A 17,892-nucleotide genomic window follows, 5' to 3' on the forward strand; every position below is an offset into this window, starting at 1 on the left:
CAAGTTGTGCTTCTAATACTACTTATGCTACTGCTTGCTTCTAACCAGTTTCTAGGTTTTAGGTGTGCACTAACACTTGCAACAACATGCTGATAGAAACTGTGTCACCATGAGAGCCCTGCTTGGATGTAGGCTTTGAGGTAGAATGTCAAGTAAAATGGCTCTGCTGGTTTGTCTGTGGTTTTGGTCCTCATTGCTCTTCATTCTGTGATTATCACTGCCATCCGTTTTACACTGAATAACAAAGTTTCTAACTGTGTTATTTTTTCCTGCACAGATAAAGAAAAAATAAATAGACCAAAGGAAGAATTAGTTCTTAGTGCTGAAGATGGTAAATATAATTTGTGTCTGCATGGAAGTTTGTTGCTTTTTCAATGGCCTCTTTTTGCTAGTCAAGATTTTTTCTTTTTTAACCAGAATTATATTGTAGTTTTAGATTTGGTTAACCTCAGCATGGCTGGAAAGCTTTTATAGAATTCTGTTGTGGTGTTTGTTAAGGCATCTATTTATGTCCTCCTGTATCTGTAGAAACTGTGCCACTTATCAGCGTATTCTTTTGGCCTTCAATCATTCAGCCTATGAGCTAGTAAAATTGTAAGAAGCTTTGAACATGAGCTCAGTTGAAAGAAATTTGCCTCAGTAAATATGTCTGTTTATCTGTTGCATTGTGAGATCTAAAATGCCTTTTGCTAGTGCAAAACACCCTTCAGAACACCTCAGTTGGAAAGGAACCACGCTAATATCCCTGCTTTAGTCCTATAAAGCAGCATTATTGTAAGCAATAGATGAAATTCTAGATCAACTACTGCTGATATCATCAGTCCATTAGTGCATTAAAGATGCCTTACAGTTAAATTTTTCTATATATATACCTTTAGAAATTCCAGATCTAAGAAAAATAAAAAGCAAACCTGCTTCAAGAACATGTCAGACAGAATTGAAAGCCATCACATAATATAGAATATATTGGACTATAGTGCACATTTTTTTATTTACTGTGTTGGAGTACTACAGCTTTAAAAGAACTGCAAGTTCTTTTTGAAGTTGTGTGCAGTAGTATTTTTAATGTTATGGTTTAGATGCTTTAGAGCATTTTGCATGCTAGTGGCTATTGATAATATCCTAATTGTATCCCATAGTATCAATAATCCTACTGACAATACCATAATAATCATAGCATATTAGGATACCTAATATGCTAGTAAATACACCAGTAAAGTAACAAGACTTAAACACCATCCTGCCCTCTGCTTTCAAGTGGAGACCCCTAATGAAAGCCTGTTTGGCATTCAGTGTCAATGTGTAGAGACTAACCTGAAAAGAGCAGGGGGAATTAGAGTCTAATTTGTCAAGACTGAAGTTATGAAAAAAGGACACACAGCCAAATTGATAACTGTACAGGAAAAATAAGGCGAGTTCTCTTGAAAAGACTTTGGAACAGTGAAAAGACTTGATTTTTTTTTTTTAGTTTGTATGCTTATATGACACTCATATTTTATCGTGATCCAGGTCCTCAAAAGAGAACAGCAATGCAAAACAGAGAAACAGAATCATAGAATTGTTTAAGTTGGAGAAAACAGTTGGATTTGATGATCCTAAAGGTTAACCCAGCATGGGCAAGTTCACCAGTGAGCCGTGTCCCTAGTTCTGAATTTATGTTTGCATAAACAGAAAGGCTCCATGATGCACCAAAATCAAACAGACTTAATGGCCATACAGGCCTAATGCCTAAACCACTACTAACTATTGGAAGGAAAAAAACCCCACAAAGTTCATGGGATCTGGGGAAGTAAAAAACCCAAAAACATCAAACCCCCCCCAAATTCCTACATATAAAGTATATTGATGCTATTTATAACCTTGCAAAACTGTGCTGCTGAATGACTGTTAATGCTGCACTGAGCAGGTCCGAAACCTGATCAGCATCAAGAGAGGACTGAAAATGCAGCAGAAAGTGAGTAATAGGATTCTTCCAGCAGATACTGGGAAGACTTTTCCTCTGAAAGCTGAACTAACACATTAACAATACATTTTCATTTAACAACTAACAAGTTACACTTCTGGACTAGACACTTACTCTAAGTACTGCATCTAATTGCATACTGACAATTACTGATCTGTTGAGCACTAGTTGAGTTTTGACATCAAAAGCTTTGCAAAAGTTTCACTCACTTTGCAAACAATTGTATTGTGTGCAGTGTTTCATTTTTATGCAATAAATACGTGCTCCTGTAGCTGGCTCTTTGTTGCCAAGTCACATGATATTGATGCATCTCACAATGTGTATCCAGTATTTTGTATATTATTAAATATAAGTGGGGCTAGAGCATGAAAAATTCTGAGGATCGCGAGCTTACTCCAAACTGGATTTTTGCACAAGCCTAGCTTGTGCAATTAGATTTTATACAGTGAAAGAACACAGAAGTGAGCTGCAGTAGAGGTTTGAAAGTCTGGAAGAGACAAAGCACAAAAAAGTGCATCATTAATAAGATATGCATCTTATAATTAAGTAGGAATACTTGCATTTTCCTTGGTCAGGTCTAGAGTTTGCTTGATTTACACAAATTTGCCTATTGGAGTTAAATAGACTGAGTAAATAGAGTTTGGCTTGTATACTGACTTCTTACTAGGAATATTATGATAATTCTAATGTCAGTGATGATATTGTTAGTGTGCAAGTGTGCTTATTTTTCTTCTAGGAAGAACATCTAGAAGGTAATGTGCAATGTTTTTCTTTATCACTTCGGAACAGAATTTGCCTGTAGCACCCAGGCTACCTCATATCAAGCAACATTTCTGGTCCTGTCAAAGTTTGTTGGTCACTTATAGATTATAAAGTAGATTATTCTTCCTAATGATAGCTTCTCTGAGCCTTGGGCGGGAAAAGAAACCCCTTGCATCCAAACTGGTTGTGCATGTGCTTGTATTTCATACAAAATGGTTTGCTTCTAACTGTGTCCTGTTACGGAATCTCACTGTTCCGATGTACAAACATGTTTTTGAAGCCTTTTGAATTACTGCTTTCCAGTTTCCACAGTGACTTCACAGCCTGATAAACTGTTTTCCAACCCTGAAAAACTCAAGGGACTGAGCAAGTCAGTACCATCATTCTTACAGGAAGAGGTGAGCTCCTATCTGAAATGTTATAGTTTCAGGTACCCGACCATTAACTATGTGCAAGTAAAAATTTCAGAATTCCCAACAACATGCCATGCTTGATTATTGTTGTTATCATCATCATGATGAGAACCTTGGAATAAATTTTGAGGCCACACTCAAATCTCCTAAAATGACATTGAAGTTTGAAAGTGAGAAGCATTTTGAACTGTTGGGCCTATGACATGTATGATTCTCTATCAGAAGAATCACAGAATGATTTGTTTTGGAAGAGACCTTAAAGACTACCCAGCTCCAACTCCCCTGCCATGGGCAAGGACACCTTTCACTAGACAAGTCTGCTCAGGGCCCCATCCAACCTGGCCTTGAACACTTCCAGGTGTGGGGACAGCCACATCTTCTCTGGGCCACCTGTGCCAGTGCTTCACCACCCTTACAGTGAAAAATTTCTTCTTAATATCTTATCTAAACCTATCATCAGTTAAAGCCAATTCCCCCTTGTCTAATCACCATATATCCTTCCCCCATAGGAGGACTTACGATTTTTCTGTCTTTCAAAGAGTCCAGGTAACTGCACTGATTACCCACACTGCTTAACCATTACTTCACTCTCTGGATTTATTTTGTGCAGTCCCAAACAACACTCTCCAAAGCAATTTTCTCTCAAGAAGCTTTGCCCTTGGTAGACTGGACATTATTCAGTCCTTATTGTTGACCTGTGAACAGAGGAACAGTCCGGGTCTGCTTTTACTTGACAGAATAGACATAACCAGATTTTATAAGCAAATTGAAAAAGTCTTTATATGCTAAATGTTTATTTATATAAATAACTTTTTTCTTAATGTGTGTGGAAATACTTGTTTTCTAATCTTGTATCTGTTATCAGAAGATCTGTGATATCAGACATCAAACATCAAAACTGTTTGAAGGAGCAGGGAGACCTTGTAAATTGTTCCTGGGTGGAATACAACAGGAAGATGAAGCTGTCTGTAACAGCTTGCGTAGGAAGGCACATGTGGGAAGGGGATCAGTTCTGTAGTGCAGAGATGGCATTGAGATAGAATGGGGTTGTGAGTACATAACCTGATAATGACCAAGGAAACAAAAGCTGCAATTCCCTCATGGAAAAGCAAAGCCCTGCTTGCCCTCGAAAGACTGCAAAACCCATTCACTGTATCCAGCGCTGTTCTCTGAATGTTACCTCCTGGCCAGCTGCCCTTAAGGGAGAGGCACAGAAGTGACAGCATTTTCTATATAACAGAAAGGACTGGTAAAAGAACTGAGCATTATCAATTGCATTGGTTATGCATGAGACAGTGACACAGAGAAGTTGAGTTTAATTGTCCCCATAAACTTACTTTTGTAATTTTCCATTGCTACTTGAGATTTAAAACAGACAAAGAAACTCCCAAACCTAGTTGAATTGCTGCTTAAAAAAATTATCAGTGTAGGCTGTTAATCAGAAAAACTCTCTTTCAACTTGAAATGCATGACCTAATTCAAGAAGTATTATTTCTGTTGCACTACAAGGGAATTTAAATTCAGACTTCCACTGAGTCTCAATCTGCATAAAAATTCTATTAGGGTTTTTTTTTTTTGTTGGTTGGGTTTGTTTGTTTGTTTGTTTGGGGTGGTTTTTGTTGTTGTTGTTGTTGGTTTTTTTTTTTTTTTTTAATTTTTCTTGTGACTATACAGAATGTACACAGACTTTCTTTCTGTGATGTTTTTGTAGAGTGATGACAGAGAGACAGATACAGCATCAGAAAGCAGTTATTCCTTTGGCAGAATCAAGAAGAGTCCCAGCTCTCTAACCAATCTTAGCAGCTCTTCTGGCATGGCCTCCTTATCCTCTGTATGTAAACCAAAGCATTATTTTAATGACACGTTGCTTTTGCTAATTTCTCCAATATTGTTTTGGCTCTTTTCTCATTCATCTTCTTCTCTTGTCATCTTTGTCTCCTTCTTTCCACTTCTGTTGTGTTAACATAATTCCTTGCATGGAATTGCCTGAAGCAAGTAAAGTAAAATTAGATAGATTTTCAATTTTTTTTTCTTGTGATATATTGGAGCTTGTTCAGGGCTCTGAACAAAGATATGGATTTTACCCTTAGAACTTACATTTGTAACTGAAAATGAGGAATAATTCATATTGAACAAACATTTAGAAAGGGAGAAAGGGGAGAGAGATAAGTGAAAGCAAGAGATATTACTGGTATATCAGGTGTGTAGTTGAGTCAACTAGCTAACCAAAAGTCATTGGTTTATGTGGACTTTGACTAAGAAAAACAGAATTTTGGGGAAGAATGTTGAGATAAAAAATACATATGTACACACACATCTTTCTTCTTTGTATTTAGTATTTAATTTTCAGTGTTTTATTTAGTTACGTATTTAGGTACATAATTCAGCCATATAGACTTTATCTATTAATCTTTTTGTTAGTATTTCAAGAGGGTCCATTGTCCTAAACTCTTAGACTCTGCTTTCTGCAAGGAAGATAGGCTGAGGAGATTTAGAAGTAATATTTCAAGGATCTGAACACCTGATTTCAAGGCAATCTTCAGATCTACAGCATCCTATAATTTAATTTCTTCTATCTCAATGCAGTAAACCCATTCAAATTTTTTGTAAGAATCCTGGCCTAACACCTTTGATTTGCAAATATCTTTCATTAATCTGCTTGCTGAGAAGCTTGTATAATAGTGTCCATTACATTTTATTGTTACATCCAAAGGGATGCAGTTGATTTCTTTACTGTCTGAATCCTGAGCACAGTTTCTGATCCTGAAGTATCTGGTGAAATGCAATGGAAAACATTTCCCCTCTTGTACGGTGCAGGTGAGCGGCAGCCTAATGAGCATCTACAGTGCAGACTTTGGCAACGTTGATGTGAAGGGGAACATTCAGTTTGCCATTGACTATGTGGAACAGCTGCATGAGCTCCACGTCTTTATTTGCCAGTGTAAAGACCTGGCAGTGGCGGATGTTAAGCGCCAGCGTTCAGACCCGTAAGTACAAATAATGCTTTGCTTTTCTAATGGAAGTTTTTATCTTAATGTGGAAATGAAAACTGCTGGGGTTTTCCAATCTCTCTAACCTGCTGGAGTAAACCACCCAAGAAATAGATGAAGAGGCTATAATGTGCTTTGTGGTTTTTTTCACTCTGATTGAATATAGAACTGCCCTTATAAATTGGTGTGTGTATATATTAACATAGGACATTAAAAGTTTTAAGAATATCACATTACCTTTTAAAATGCAACTTTTCAGATGGTAAATCCCACTTTGATATGTTCTCAGTAGAATTAGCATCTATAAATACGACAGTGGAGCCTGCTACAGGTACATATTCTGTATTTTCATGTGCTGAGGAGACATTTCAACAGATTTTCCCTGGAGGAAGATATTATAAGAAAGTTATGATGTTATCCATTTCCACTGCTGTTCTAGTTCTTAAATATACAAGCTGAATAACATAATGTCTACTCGAGTGGATTTCTTTTACTTTGTAAGCAAACATTTTGACATTTTGTATTTTGGAAGATGAAGTTGGAGGGGGTCTGCACTTGTTAGGTTTTTGGATTTTTTTTTAACTCTTCTAACAACCCTGTCTAAATTTTAGGTATGTAAAGACCTATCTGCTTCCAGAGAAATACAGACTGGGCAAACGGAAGACCTCTGTCAAAAAGAAAACTTTTAATCCAGTCTACAATGAAATACTGCGGGTATTTATCAAAATATTACTGGATATAACATACTGTATGTGTGAAGTGTGAGGAACCTTAGCTTTTGGGCATAGGTCTAGATTGCACTCAAAAGGGAAATTGGCATGGGAGGGATTGCCCTGCAGAGCTGGCCGTGTGCTTCCATTGATGGGTTCACTCTGCAGTGATCTCTGGATCCAGCATTGAGAGCACTGGTGGTTTTATACTTCTTGTAAACAAACACAAGCCATGTATGAGCTTAGGATGATAGAAGTAAAAAGTAAATAGTTGGGTTTTATTGTGGTTTGTTTGCTTTCTGAAATGCAGAAGAGGGAAGTTACGGATGTATAAACCCACACACTTTTCTAACCGTATCACTTTCTGACACAGCATTGGTAAAAATTCAGCTTGTTTTAATTTTTTTTCCTTACTTCTTCCTGGCAGTATAAAATTGAGAAGGAGCTCCTAAAGAATCAAAGCCTCAATATCTCTGTCTGGCACAATGATACCTTTGGGAGGAATAGCTTCCTTGGTGAAGTGGAGTTGGATTTAGGAGCTTGGGACTGGAATGATCCATCCAATAAGCAGATCAACTGGTTTCCTCTCAAGCCAAGGGTAGGTTGGCTGTTCTACACTTTCTACTGTGTAAGTGCAAAACCAAGTCATTCTTTAGGCTTAGTCTGGTGTGTTCTGTGGGTTTTGTGCTGATTATAATCATAAATACTTATACACTGGTGAACAGAAAAACAGTTCTGAGACGTCTTTTAGTCTAGTTCGCTATTACAGTAGGAAAAACTTTATCACATTATAAGGAGTAGGAATTTCAAAGTATTTCTCATTGTCATATTGTTGCAACAGAAATCTGAAGGCACTTGTTAATCAAATATGGAGTAAGCTTTCTGAGGATCTGGAGCAAGTGCAGCACCATTTTCACATCAGATGTTTGGTTTATTTTGTTTTTCATTTCAGACTTCAGCAATAACTCTTAATCCAGAAAACAGAGGGGAGATGAAACTAGCCCTCCAATATGTCCCACATCCAATTGGAGGTAAGCATTGCTGCTTTGCCTGGGTTTGTCAAGCCTTTGGTGGTTTTATCCTTTTTTTTTAAATTTAAAAAACCCCTTTGTTTAATGTTTGTCATTCACTTCACACAGCTTCTTTCAACACAACATTTTTCTGTTTTCTTCCTAGAGGATTAAGGCACTCTGATTGTGAATACAGTTAAGAACCCAAAGACCATTTTGAGATCTTTTGTTGTTTTAAATGTTACTGATGAAGAAATTACCTCGTTGTCATAATCTAAGATTTGTAATGCAATATGTACGTGTAACAAAATTCTGTTTTCTCAATACTTTTCGAGATTATAAATCATCGGGCAGATGCTGTGATGTGCAAAACAATGACAACACAATGAATTTCATGCAATGCTAGATGTAGGAAGTACCAGCAAGTATTTAGAAAGCAGAAATTTATAGCAGTCTGATCAGTTTGGTTTAATCTTGTCTGGCAACAGATAGTGGACCAATCTGAGAGTGAAGCCAGGTCAGGTCTTTAATCCAGACAGAGAGTCAGTCAGTAAGAATCAAAGATATTAAGAGCATAAAAGAGCTTATTTGAAAGTACAAGCAACAATAAATGCTAACATCAGATAGGCTGATGACAAGCTGATCTGTTTATCTAGGAGTCCTGGGAAGAGAAGACCAGTGGCATGTGTTTGCTTAGTTGTAACAGAAGAAAAGTCATTGTAGGAAGGCAGACATGATGTGATCTTGCAGTACTTTGATGGGATGAAGGTCTCAACTTCCAGAGTACAGAGAGCAATGTTGAATTAAGATGTGAGATAAGTCCAGGCTGAATATCACCTCTACAAGTGGGCAAGGATTGCTGCAGCACACAAAATACCTTTAAAAGGCATCTGCTTCAGCAGATGTTTTGTTTTATTTTTACAGGAAAGAAGACTCTATCTACTGGTGAGGTCCACATCTGGGTGAAGGAATGCCATAACCTCCCTCTTCTGAGAGGCAATAGGCTCAACTCTTTTATTAAATGGTAAGAATTGTGGTTGAAGTCATTAAACATGGTGTCCTAATAATGTGCTTTCTAACTGTATCTTCTTTTTCTGCATTCATATTAAAAGAACACTTGGTTCTGATTCTTCTTCAATTCAAAAGAATTGGTTTCTGATTCTTCTTTAGTGTAGTGCAAATTGTCCTGCATAGTTTATAACTTCCAGATGCTAAGTATGTACCACCAAATAAAACTTACTGGGAGAGCTTTCTTTGTCATTATTACCCTTTGGTTTTGTCTCTCAGTCACTTGGTGGATAGACTAGTCAAACTGTTCTGGCTTTTACTCACTTTTAAGCAAAGTATGTTTGTGCAAAACTTGGTTTAGCTTAGCAAATTTTGGGGGGAGACAGAAGGGTCAAATAGTGCAATAGTGTGACTACAGAGTTGTATTTCTTCCCCCTTCCTTTCCACGTACAAGAAAGAAAAGACAAGAATAACAAGATGGGTGGGGAAATCTCTGGCAGCAACAAAACGTTTCAGCATCATCATTGATAACACAGCAAATGAACGCACTTGTGCCTCTTCCCTACCTGACTTGCCCTTCCATCCCCTGAAGCACAAGGGTGGATACCTGCTGCCAGTATTTCCTGTAAGGGGCTGACAATATGACCCTTCACACCTTATCTTCAGTGCTATTTTAACATGCAAAACACAGTTAGTCAGCAGCTTTTGCCTTTTCAGTATGTTCAATGCAGGCTGTGCTGTGCAAGTGCAAACTAACAGTGCTCTTTCTCTCTCAAGTACCATTCTTCCAGACACCAGTAGAAAAAGTCGCCAGAAAACAAGGACGGTTGCGAAGACGACAAACCCGGTGTTCAACCACACCATGGTCTATGATGGCTTCAGACCAGAAGATTTAAAAGAAGCCTGCATAGAACTCACAGTCTGGGATCACAACAAACTAGCAAACCACTTTCTGGGAGGCCTCCGGATAGGCCTTGGAACAGGTACTGGACAATCACCACATTAATACTTAATTTGCAAAGTAGTCTTTCCCTCCCTTTTTTTTTTTTTTTTTTCCTCCCCTTTTCCATTTCTTCTCTTCTCTTTCAGTCTTTTTTTTCTCTTGAACGGTTTCATTCAGTAATGTACATATTGTTCAGAACAGATCCTGAAATGTTAATAATAGTAGTGTTAGAGGGGTTAGGATGACTGACAAATAGAAATATTAGAAACAAACCTTCGTCTGGCCATACATTGTGTCTGGTACTGTTTAAAGTACAAGAATATGCTATTCCTGCACCTGAAATCTGATAATGTCTTGCAAACTTACTCATGCAAAAGAATAGTGTAAAGAAAGTAGTGGGTGGAAATAAAAGGACAGATCAGGAATGCAGGATAAGATTGGAAGATACTGAATAGGAAAATTATAAATGCAAACAAATTTTAGCATAAGAGCAATAGAAGATGTACAGATATAGCAACAGGAAGAGCATACAATTCTTCTATTTGTCCCTTTCATTCTGTTCTCTGATCTGAGGGGAGGATATGTTTGGAGTCTTCTCAAGAAATGCAATGTACAAACTACTTTTCACAAATTAGTTTCTTGCATGGCTCACCAGAATAACCTAAATTACAAATTAGAATAGTTTTAATTTGAATTTTAGAGTATCCAAGGTTGCATTTCAGTACAAAATCAGTACCCTATTGTATTGTTAAACCTTCTCAGATATCAGGGCAATTGGCATCTTTTTCTTTGGGATTCTGACAAAAAGACCAAGGATAAAAAGGAAAAAATCTGGACAAAGATGACAAAATTTGTGAAATTGTTGTTAATTGTATTTGACATAATTGCTCAAGAGTAAAAATGTAGAACTGGATTTCCAAAGCACTAGGTCAGCTACCTGAGGAGGTGTAACCATTTTAGAGCAGGCCAATTTGATTGTCTGCGCTTAACTCTGCAGCATAATAAATAATTTTTCTCTTAAAATTGACATTTTTCTAGGCAAAAGCTATGGAACTACAGTAGATTGGATGGATTCTACTTCAGATGAAACTGCCCTTTGGGAGAAGATGATGAAATCTCCAAACACCTGGGTAGAAGATACACTACCTCTCAGGATGCTTATGGTTGCAAAATTGACAAAATAAGGTGGAATTTTATTTGTTAGTGTCAAAAGAAACCTTGGGAATGAAATTGAAAGCATGGAGATGGAGCTTGGAAGAGGAACACAGGAGCTTTTTTGACAGTTTCTGCTCTGTTGCTGTTCTGGTTTTGTGCTGTCAGATGTCACTTTGTATTTCAAATTAAACATCTGCTTCCAGATCATGATGTAAACTGTAGGGATTTTAAAATTTCTTATTCACTGAAAGCAGCTTCAAGAAAGAAGGTGCTTACAGAACTCAGAGGTAGCTGTGATACCTGGATGACTGTGTTGTCTAAATGAAGCATTGCTGATCCCTTCAATGATCCAAATAACCAGCAGAAATACAAGAGCAAGTCAACTGTTCCTGTACTTTGCTAGAATTGTTCATGAAGCCTTACAGATAAGGCAGCAACATTAGTGTGAAAGCTCATGGGTATGTGTTTGTATCCTCATGATGCCGTGTTGGATCTCACTAGCATGGTATTCCATGGGCATGGAGAACTTTGAAATTTCCTCTAATTGTAATTGTACATTTCTAGGACAGGCAAGCTAACTTCCCCAATGAAAGAAGTGTGGCATGTAGTGGCACTGTCGATGGCTGGTTGGACAAGGTGCAGGGGACTTCGTTCCAGTGTACTGTAAAAAATCAGGGTTATAAAAAGTTTGCTTTATATGTGTGTTAATCATCTTGCTAGCATATAATACTTAGTCTTAAGTGCTGAAGATATAAAGGAGAAACTTTTTTTTATTCTAGTGCTACTCAAAAGGATCTAAATGTGCCAATTTTAGTGATGACACGGATGTTGGGTATTTATTCTCTCCAAAGTGCATTTGTTTGTACCTGTATCTATTAGCTTGGGGTTTTTTTGCAAAAAGTGAACTTGCCTGTGCTTCAGCCCCCACTATTAGGAGACTGGTAGGACTGGGGTGGGGTTTGCTTAGTTTTGAGGCATAGGAAATAAGACTGGAGTTTGTGGCTTGTAGAAATGCATGCTACCAGTAGATAAATACATAAAATACAAAATATGTTTCTTTTTTAAAAAATAAATACAGCCTATTTAAACTAAATAGGAATTCAGTTTTTATTAAATGCCAGTGGTTTATGTTTGCCATTCAGCAGGTAATATAATAAGATGCAGACAGAAAACATTTTTTGAAAATAAATGGGTTCAATCACTCCAGCTAAGTCTAAAAGCTGGTGAAATCTCACTTCAGTTAAAGCAGAGGGAAGAACAGAGCTCTTCACAGCTCCAGTGCAATTGCTTGATTTAATCACACAAATTTAAATGCTACTTGGTATTTATTATACACTGTGAATGGAAAAAAAGGAAAGATGCTATTCAAGCTGCCAGGGAGTCCACTTTCTCTCTTGTCAACCAGGAAGTCTGTGGAGTTTACAAATATCAAAAGCAGCTTGCCAGTGTTTGATACCTTCCTGCTTCAGGTGCTTTGTTTGAGATTTGGTAACTGCTGCAGCTTCCACTCTGCCAGACATATACAAAACACTTTTTGACTAGGAAACATGTGCACATGACACTTCAGAACAATGTATTCTTACCAACATGGTACAGCTGCTGCTTTGATTCTACATTCTTGAAGAGCCCCTCTGAAAGGATGGTGATTCTGAAAAAAGAATAGGCACCTAATTTATTTGTATTCATTCCCTATGTGAATCAATTTTTCACCTGAAAACAAAGGTTGCTGAAACCTTCAGTTTCACAGGATTAATGTTTTTATAGCGGTTGTATCTCCTGTGAAGCTCAAATATACTGCTAAGTCAAAATAGCTTGGGTTCAATTGTAGGGATAGGGTCTTAAGGCTTCAGGTTTGCAAGCATCATGTAATCTGCTGTGTTCTGTACTCTACAAAATTTTAATACTTAAACTTCACTGCTATCAAAATAAAATGTTTAGTTTGTGGCAGTGGCAATCTGCTTGTCTTCTGATCAAGTAGAAGACATTCTGTGTCTTCCTATTTTTTAGCCCTCCTAGAGACTGACAGTTTTTCCAATATCTCAAAAGACTCTGCATACTACTGCAGATAGACCAAATCTCAAATTTTGAAAAGCTATCTGAACATGAATGCAAGATTTACTTGCACACTGCACTTGTAATTAACTAGTTGATTAACCAATGACACAGAATTACTATGTACTCATCTAGGTTAATCAAGAAACTGAGCCAAGTAACAAAAACTGTCCCGTAAGTTCAAAAGTTCCTCTCCAGTTTTTAATACCTTTTTTCCATAGTGTACAGAATTCCTAACTTCAGTGGTATGATAATATGCTGATAGAGAAATGTGAGTTGGGAAGTTAATTAAGACAAAAAGTTTCAAGAAACCTATTTTGTTCTCAAGTCAAAGAGAAAGCCTTTAGTCATCCATAACCAAATTTTTAAAGGTGCATAATTAGCTACTCATTAAAGGGCAGTTGGACAAATTAATAGCTATACTTTGTCATAAAGGTGAACTGGAATTAAGACTCAAAGCAGCCACACTCCTAGAGTATCTTTATGTATATTAGTGCTTGTCTGGAGAAACACAACAGTTCCCCTCTCTTCCTCATGTTACAAGTTCATCTTTGTTCTAGCCCATAATTTATTTTTTAGTACATATGTGTGTATATGCATATATGCATATGTGTGTATCTTCTAAATTACACTATTTTCACTTGCTATAAACCAGGCTTCAAAGTCCAGCTCTCCTTCTGTTCTCTGGGTTCAGAAATCTCCCAGCTCTGCAAGTAAGGCTGTAAACCTGAGTTGGTGCAGCAACTCCCATTGCTTTGGTTTCACCCGTTTTGAAATGCGTACTGTGCCCTCCTTCTCTTGTTTGCTTCATGTCTGTTACCCACAGCACTCTCTTCTTTCTCCTTTGTATCCTTTTCCAGAGGACTCAGCTAAACCTGCACTGACTTCTTTCTTCCAGTTGCATTTATTTTTCCCTTTCCTATCCTGTCTGCCAGATTTTTATTAGCTGCTGAATAAAGTTGCACATTGTTCAGGGCAAGGTCTCTCATTACTTTCTGTGGGCCTTCAGTGTGTTCTGAGGTCAGAGCCTGCTATTCTGATCTCCTCTGGCATGTGCAGGGCGTAAGCTGAGAATGCGTTGTTCAAGCTTGTGGAAATTCTGTTTCCTTTTCCAAATTTGTGTGCTTTTGAGAGTGCCAGCAGTGTTTGTTTGCTAAGAAACACTGCCAGCTCTTTCAGCCACCCTGATAGGGCTGGCCTGGCTCCAAGCAGCCTGCATGAGGTCATGAGCTCTGGAGTGACTGGATTCAGTGTCTTACCTCTATGGAAACAGAACGTCACAATAGGAGAGACAACAAACAGGAGAAAGAAAAGTAAGTAAGAAAATAGTTTTCTCTTCTTAAACCCTACTCTTCATTGTATTTCCACTGTATGGCCTAAACCTTTCAGTCCTTCCCCCTTTCTTCCATTATTTGCAAAGGATCCAAGGTAGCAACAGGAGTGATAGAGTGCAGGATGTTGGAGGCAGAGCTGGTGTCTGTACTGCAGTCACTGCTACACAGCTCTGAAATCCTCTGTGCTTCACAGGTATTTATTTCTCTTTGTTGCACATAATCTTTCATCCTTGCTTTAAGCTGGCTCCTTCCAATCCTGTCTTTACCTCCAAAGCTTGTAATTCACAAATCCTGATTATCAGCTGTTTCAGGTCTGCATCCAAACAAAAAACTTGTAGATGAGTTTTAGGCTATTTTTTCAAATGTCTGGGTAGCATGCTGTGTGATTCAGCACCAATAACCATTTTGATGCATATATAATATAAATATTTTCCTTATTTTACATGAAGAACCAGATTTTTAAAATTACATGCCTAAAATAATCCAGCAGATCAGTGTGAAAACTCAGATGAGGAACTGTTTCCCCATGCATAGAGGCTTTACATCACAGAGCATTCACTAATTATTAACATTCTATAGATCTTTTATTTGATTCATAAATCTCTAAGCAAGGGATAAGGCTATTCAGTTATTTTTAACAAGCAACATACTATCATAGAAGTCTTGTAAATCAATTAGAAGTGTGACGTAACCCTCCATGTTTTATTTGCCATTACAATACAGAGCTGTAGGAGAAAATAAAGGCGAGGAAAAGGATTGCTTAAGGAATTATTTACAGCTTTATCACTTACAAGCTTTTCACCTAACTATAATAGTAGTTCTTGTAGCTACAACAGCAGTGCCTCGAGAAGGAATGATTAGTGAAGCTAGTCATCAGCAAGTGAATAGGTTTGCATAAATACTAAGCCCACGTTCTTTGCTTTTGCTCATGGAGTCTGGCATCCTTGAGTCACAGTGTGCCTGACTGATCCAGAGGAGGGGGAGGGCTGCAGGCCTGTGTGGTTGCTGGCTGACATTGGTCTTGGGAGGTCCTGTTCCCCCACATCAGTTTCTCTGGACTTCCAGAGAAACACCACCAGCTTATGGCAGCAGTGTTGGCCACACAACCTCGGGGCATTGTTTAATTACGCTGAGTGTCACTAACAGAAGCAGCCACTATAAAATATTATCTTGTCTTTGCATGAAACAAGCTCCATGGCTTAAGAGACAGCAGCAGTGATGGCTGACTCCACAGGTGATCCAGGGACAGGCAAAGACATGGAAGATCTGACAGAAGGCTTGGAGCAACTCTGTGAGAGCTCTAAGGAGCGGAGTGAGGAGGTGCTGCTGCTTTCACACCTAGAACAGCATCATCATCTTGTCTCTGTACTGAAGAAGAAAGTGGATGACACTCATGAACGCTGCAGAGACCTGGAGCAGCTCAACATGGAGCTGGAGAGACTGAGGGCAGAGGATGCTGTGAAAATTAAAACCCAGGCCCAGCATATTCAGTATTTGGAGGGGCGCTTCATGGATCTGGTCAAAAACCATGAAAAGATGATCCAGTTCAAAAACGAACACAAAAAGCAGCACATGCAGCTGTGGGAGGAGAACAAGCGCCTGCGGCAGGACAGGGAAGCGCTCTTCAGCCAGGCTGTGAGGGAGAAGGAAGCTGAAGTGCTCCGGCTGGTGGCCCAGGCAAGGAAGCTCTCACAGCAGTTATGCTCCTTGCAGGAGAAATATGCTTATGAGAGCCACAGAGCCCAGGAGCGAGAGAAGGAGCTGCTGGAGGCTCAGAGCCAGCAAGCAGATGCCTACACCCTGGAGGTGGATTCACTGAAGAAGCAGCTGCAACTCCTGCAGGAGAGGCACCAAGAAGCTGCTGCAAGGGCCGAGCAGGTAGAGAGTCAGCAGAGGGCTCAGGGCAGTGAGCTGCAGGCCAAGCTGGAAAAGGCACATGAAGAGAAAGAGCAGCTACTGAGCCTGGCCACGGAGAGGAGCAAAGCTCTGCAAGATAAGGAACGGGAGATTCAAGAGCTGGAGGAGAAGCTAGAGACCATGGAAGAAGCCGTGCAAAGAGCAGGAAGGTGCCTCAAGAAAGAGGCAGCAGCAGTAAACAAAGATCTGAAGGTTCAAGAGCTCCAAGGACAGCTAGAACACAGCAAGCAGGCGTACAATGAACTCTTGCTGCGGTTCGATGCTTACAGAAAGCACAGTATGGATTTGCTGACTAAAGAGAGAGCTCTGAATGTCAAACTCCGTCACTTTGTTGCATAACTGCAGTTTTTGCTCTGTTCTCCTCAACGGGTGCCTCAGTGGTAACACACCCCTGAATGTTGTTCCTGTCCATGGGACCATCCTCTGGTTTCTTTATACCGTCCTCACCAGTTTAAACCCTCCTCCACTGACACTTCTGTAGCCTTTTTGTCATTACGCTTTTATGAAAGTCAATCACTACTCTCGTAAATCTCAACATGGATCACTGAACCAGTCAAACCTGTGACATGAATGATTAGGGTGGAATACATACAATATGAATTTGATTTAGTGCTAACCTCTGCTGAATCATAGGTTTTCTTTTTTTTATTGTTAAACCACTTTATTTTTCAAAATGACTAAAAGCTCAAACTCTTTGCCTTTTGTATTTGATTCTGCTTTGAAGTTCAAGAGAGGCTGGGGCATGTAAGAAGTTCTGAGACTCCAAGAAAGAAATCCTACCTTGCAATATCTCTGGGATTCTCTAAATTCAGGGACTTAACAGGTAATCCAATAATATCATATAACATCTGATTCTCATGCAAATTCCTGTTTATAGTTTTCTAGTAGTCTTACAGATTTCTGTAGTCATTTAAACCCCATTTAATGCCAGAGCAATATTTATATCTCCATTCAGCTCAGAATAAATTGTCTTTTGGGTGATTTCAATCTGTTCTTTGGGACAGGATGTTGTTGTAGATGTTCCACCAGCGTTTTTTTCCTGTTTCTAGCTGTTTTCTGCAGATATGTATTAGTAAAACACTCTTCTATTTTGTGCACGTCTGACAGATCTTGACAAAAAGAAAAATCTTTCCTGTCAGCACTGTGGGATACAGAGACCTCCCATTCTCTCTTGCTGGTCTCCTAGGCAAGAAAGGAGTTTTTTGCTGCTGAGTTTTAGCTCCTGCTCTTTAAGTCTGCAACAAAAAAAACCAAACAACCCCCCCCCCCAACAACATTCCTCTAGGGCAAAACAGCATTCCTCACCTGGACTGTAGGCAGCTGCCACCAGAGTACCTCAAGTTCTTTGCCTAAGGCTTATGCCTTGGGATAACTCAAGAATTTAGGTAATAGATTGAGTATTTCTTGGTCCTGAGTATCTATCAGCCACAGCTCAGTATCAGACTTGGCATCCAGTTTGTCTCAAGGACTGGCTGAACCAGATGTGGTTCCTGGCAAAGGTTTCCCAGAGGAGCTGTGGATGACCCTATCCTTAGAAGGGATGTTCAATGTGAGGTTGATGAGGCTCTGAGCAACCTGGTATAGTGAAAGGTTTACCAGTTCAAATCAGGGGGCTTGGAACTAGGTGATTTTTAG

At 38.9% G+C, this 17,892-nt stretch overlaps 2 protein-coding genes across 4 annotated transcripts in view; both read left to right on the forward strand.

Moving 5' to 3' along the window:
- Positions 1-12,047, forward strand: part of SYTL2 (synaptotagmin like 2) — a 53,411-nt gene extending 41,364 nt beyond the window's left edge. For 2 of the 3 annotated variants that reach the window (XM_063394405.1, XM_063394407.1), the window contains exons 10-20: positions 278-331; positions 1,907-1,954; positions 3,029-3,123; positions 4,850-4,969; positions 5,956-6,125; positions 6,740-6,842; positions 7,266-7,436; positions 7,791-7,869; positions 8,773-8,872; positions 9,634-9,839; positions 10,838-12,047. In XM_063394405.1, the coding sequence (XP_063250475.1) occupies positions 278-331; positions 1,907-1,954; positions 3,029-3,123; positions 4,850-4,969; positions 5,956-6,125; positions 6,740-6,842; positions 7,266-7,436; positions 7,791-7,869; positions 8,773-8,872; positions 9,634-9,839; positions 10,838-10,983 (1,292 nt within the window). In that variant the 3' untranslated portion in view covers positions 10,984-12,047. The remainder of the gene's footprint in view (positions 1-277; positions 332-1,906; positions 1,955-3,028; positions 3,124-4,849; positions 4,970-5,955; positions 6,126-6,739; positions 6,843-7,265; positions 7,437-7,790; positions 7,870-8,772; positions 8,873-9,633; positions 9,840-10,837) is intronic. The other variant, XM_063394406.1, reaches the window with a different exon arrangement.
- A 154-nt stretch (positions 12,048-12,201) lies between these two features.
- Positions 12,202-16,952, forward strand: CCDC89 (coiled-coil domain containing 89). The gene is made up of 2 exons (XM_063394408.1): positions 12,202-14,319; positions 15,531-16,952. The coding sequence occupies exon 2, from the start codon at positions 15,559-15,561 to the stop codon at positions 16,594-16,596; it is 1,038 nt and encodes a 345-aa protein (XP_063250478.1). The 5' UTR covers positions 12,202-14,319; positions 15,531-15,558; the 3' UTR covers positions 16,597-16,952.
- Positions 16,953-17,892: the final 940 nt, after the last annotated feature.

The sequence above is a fragment of the Prinia subflava genome, chromosome 3, assembly GCF_021018805.1.
Source record: "Prinia subflava isolate CZ2003 ecotype Zambia chromosome 3, Cam_Psub_1.2, whole genome shotgun sequence".
Taxonomy (NCBI): Eukaryota; Metazoa; Chordata; class Aves; order Passeriformes; family Cisticolidae; genus Prinia; species Prinia subflava.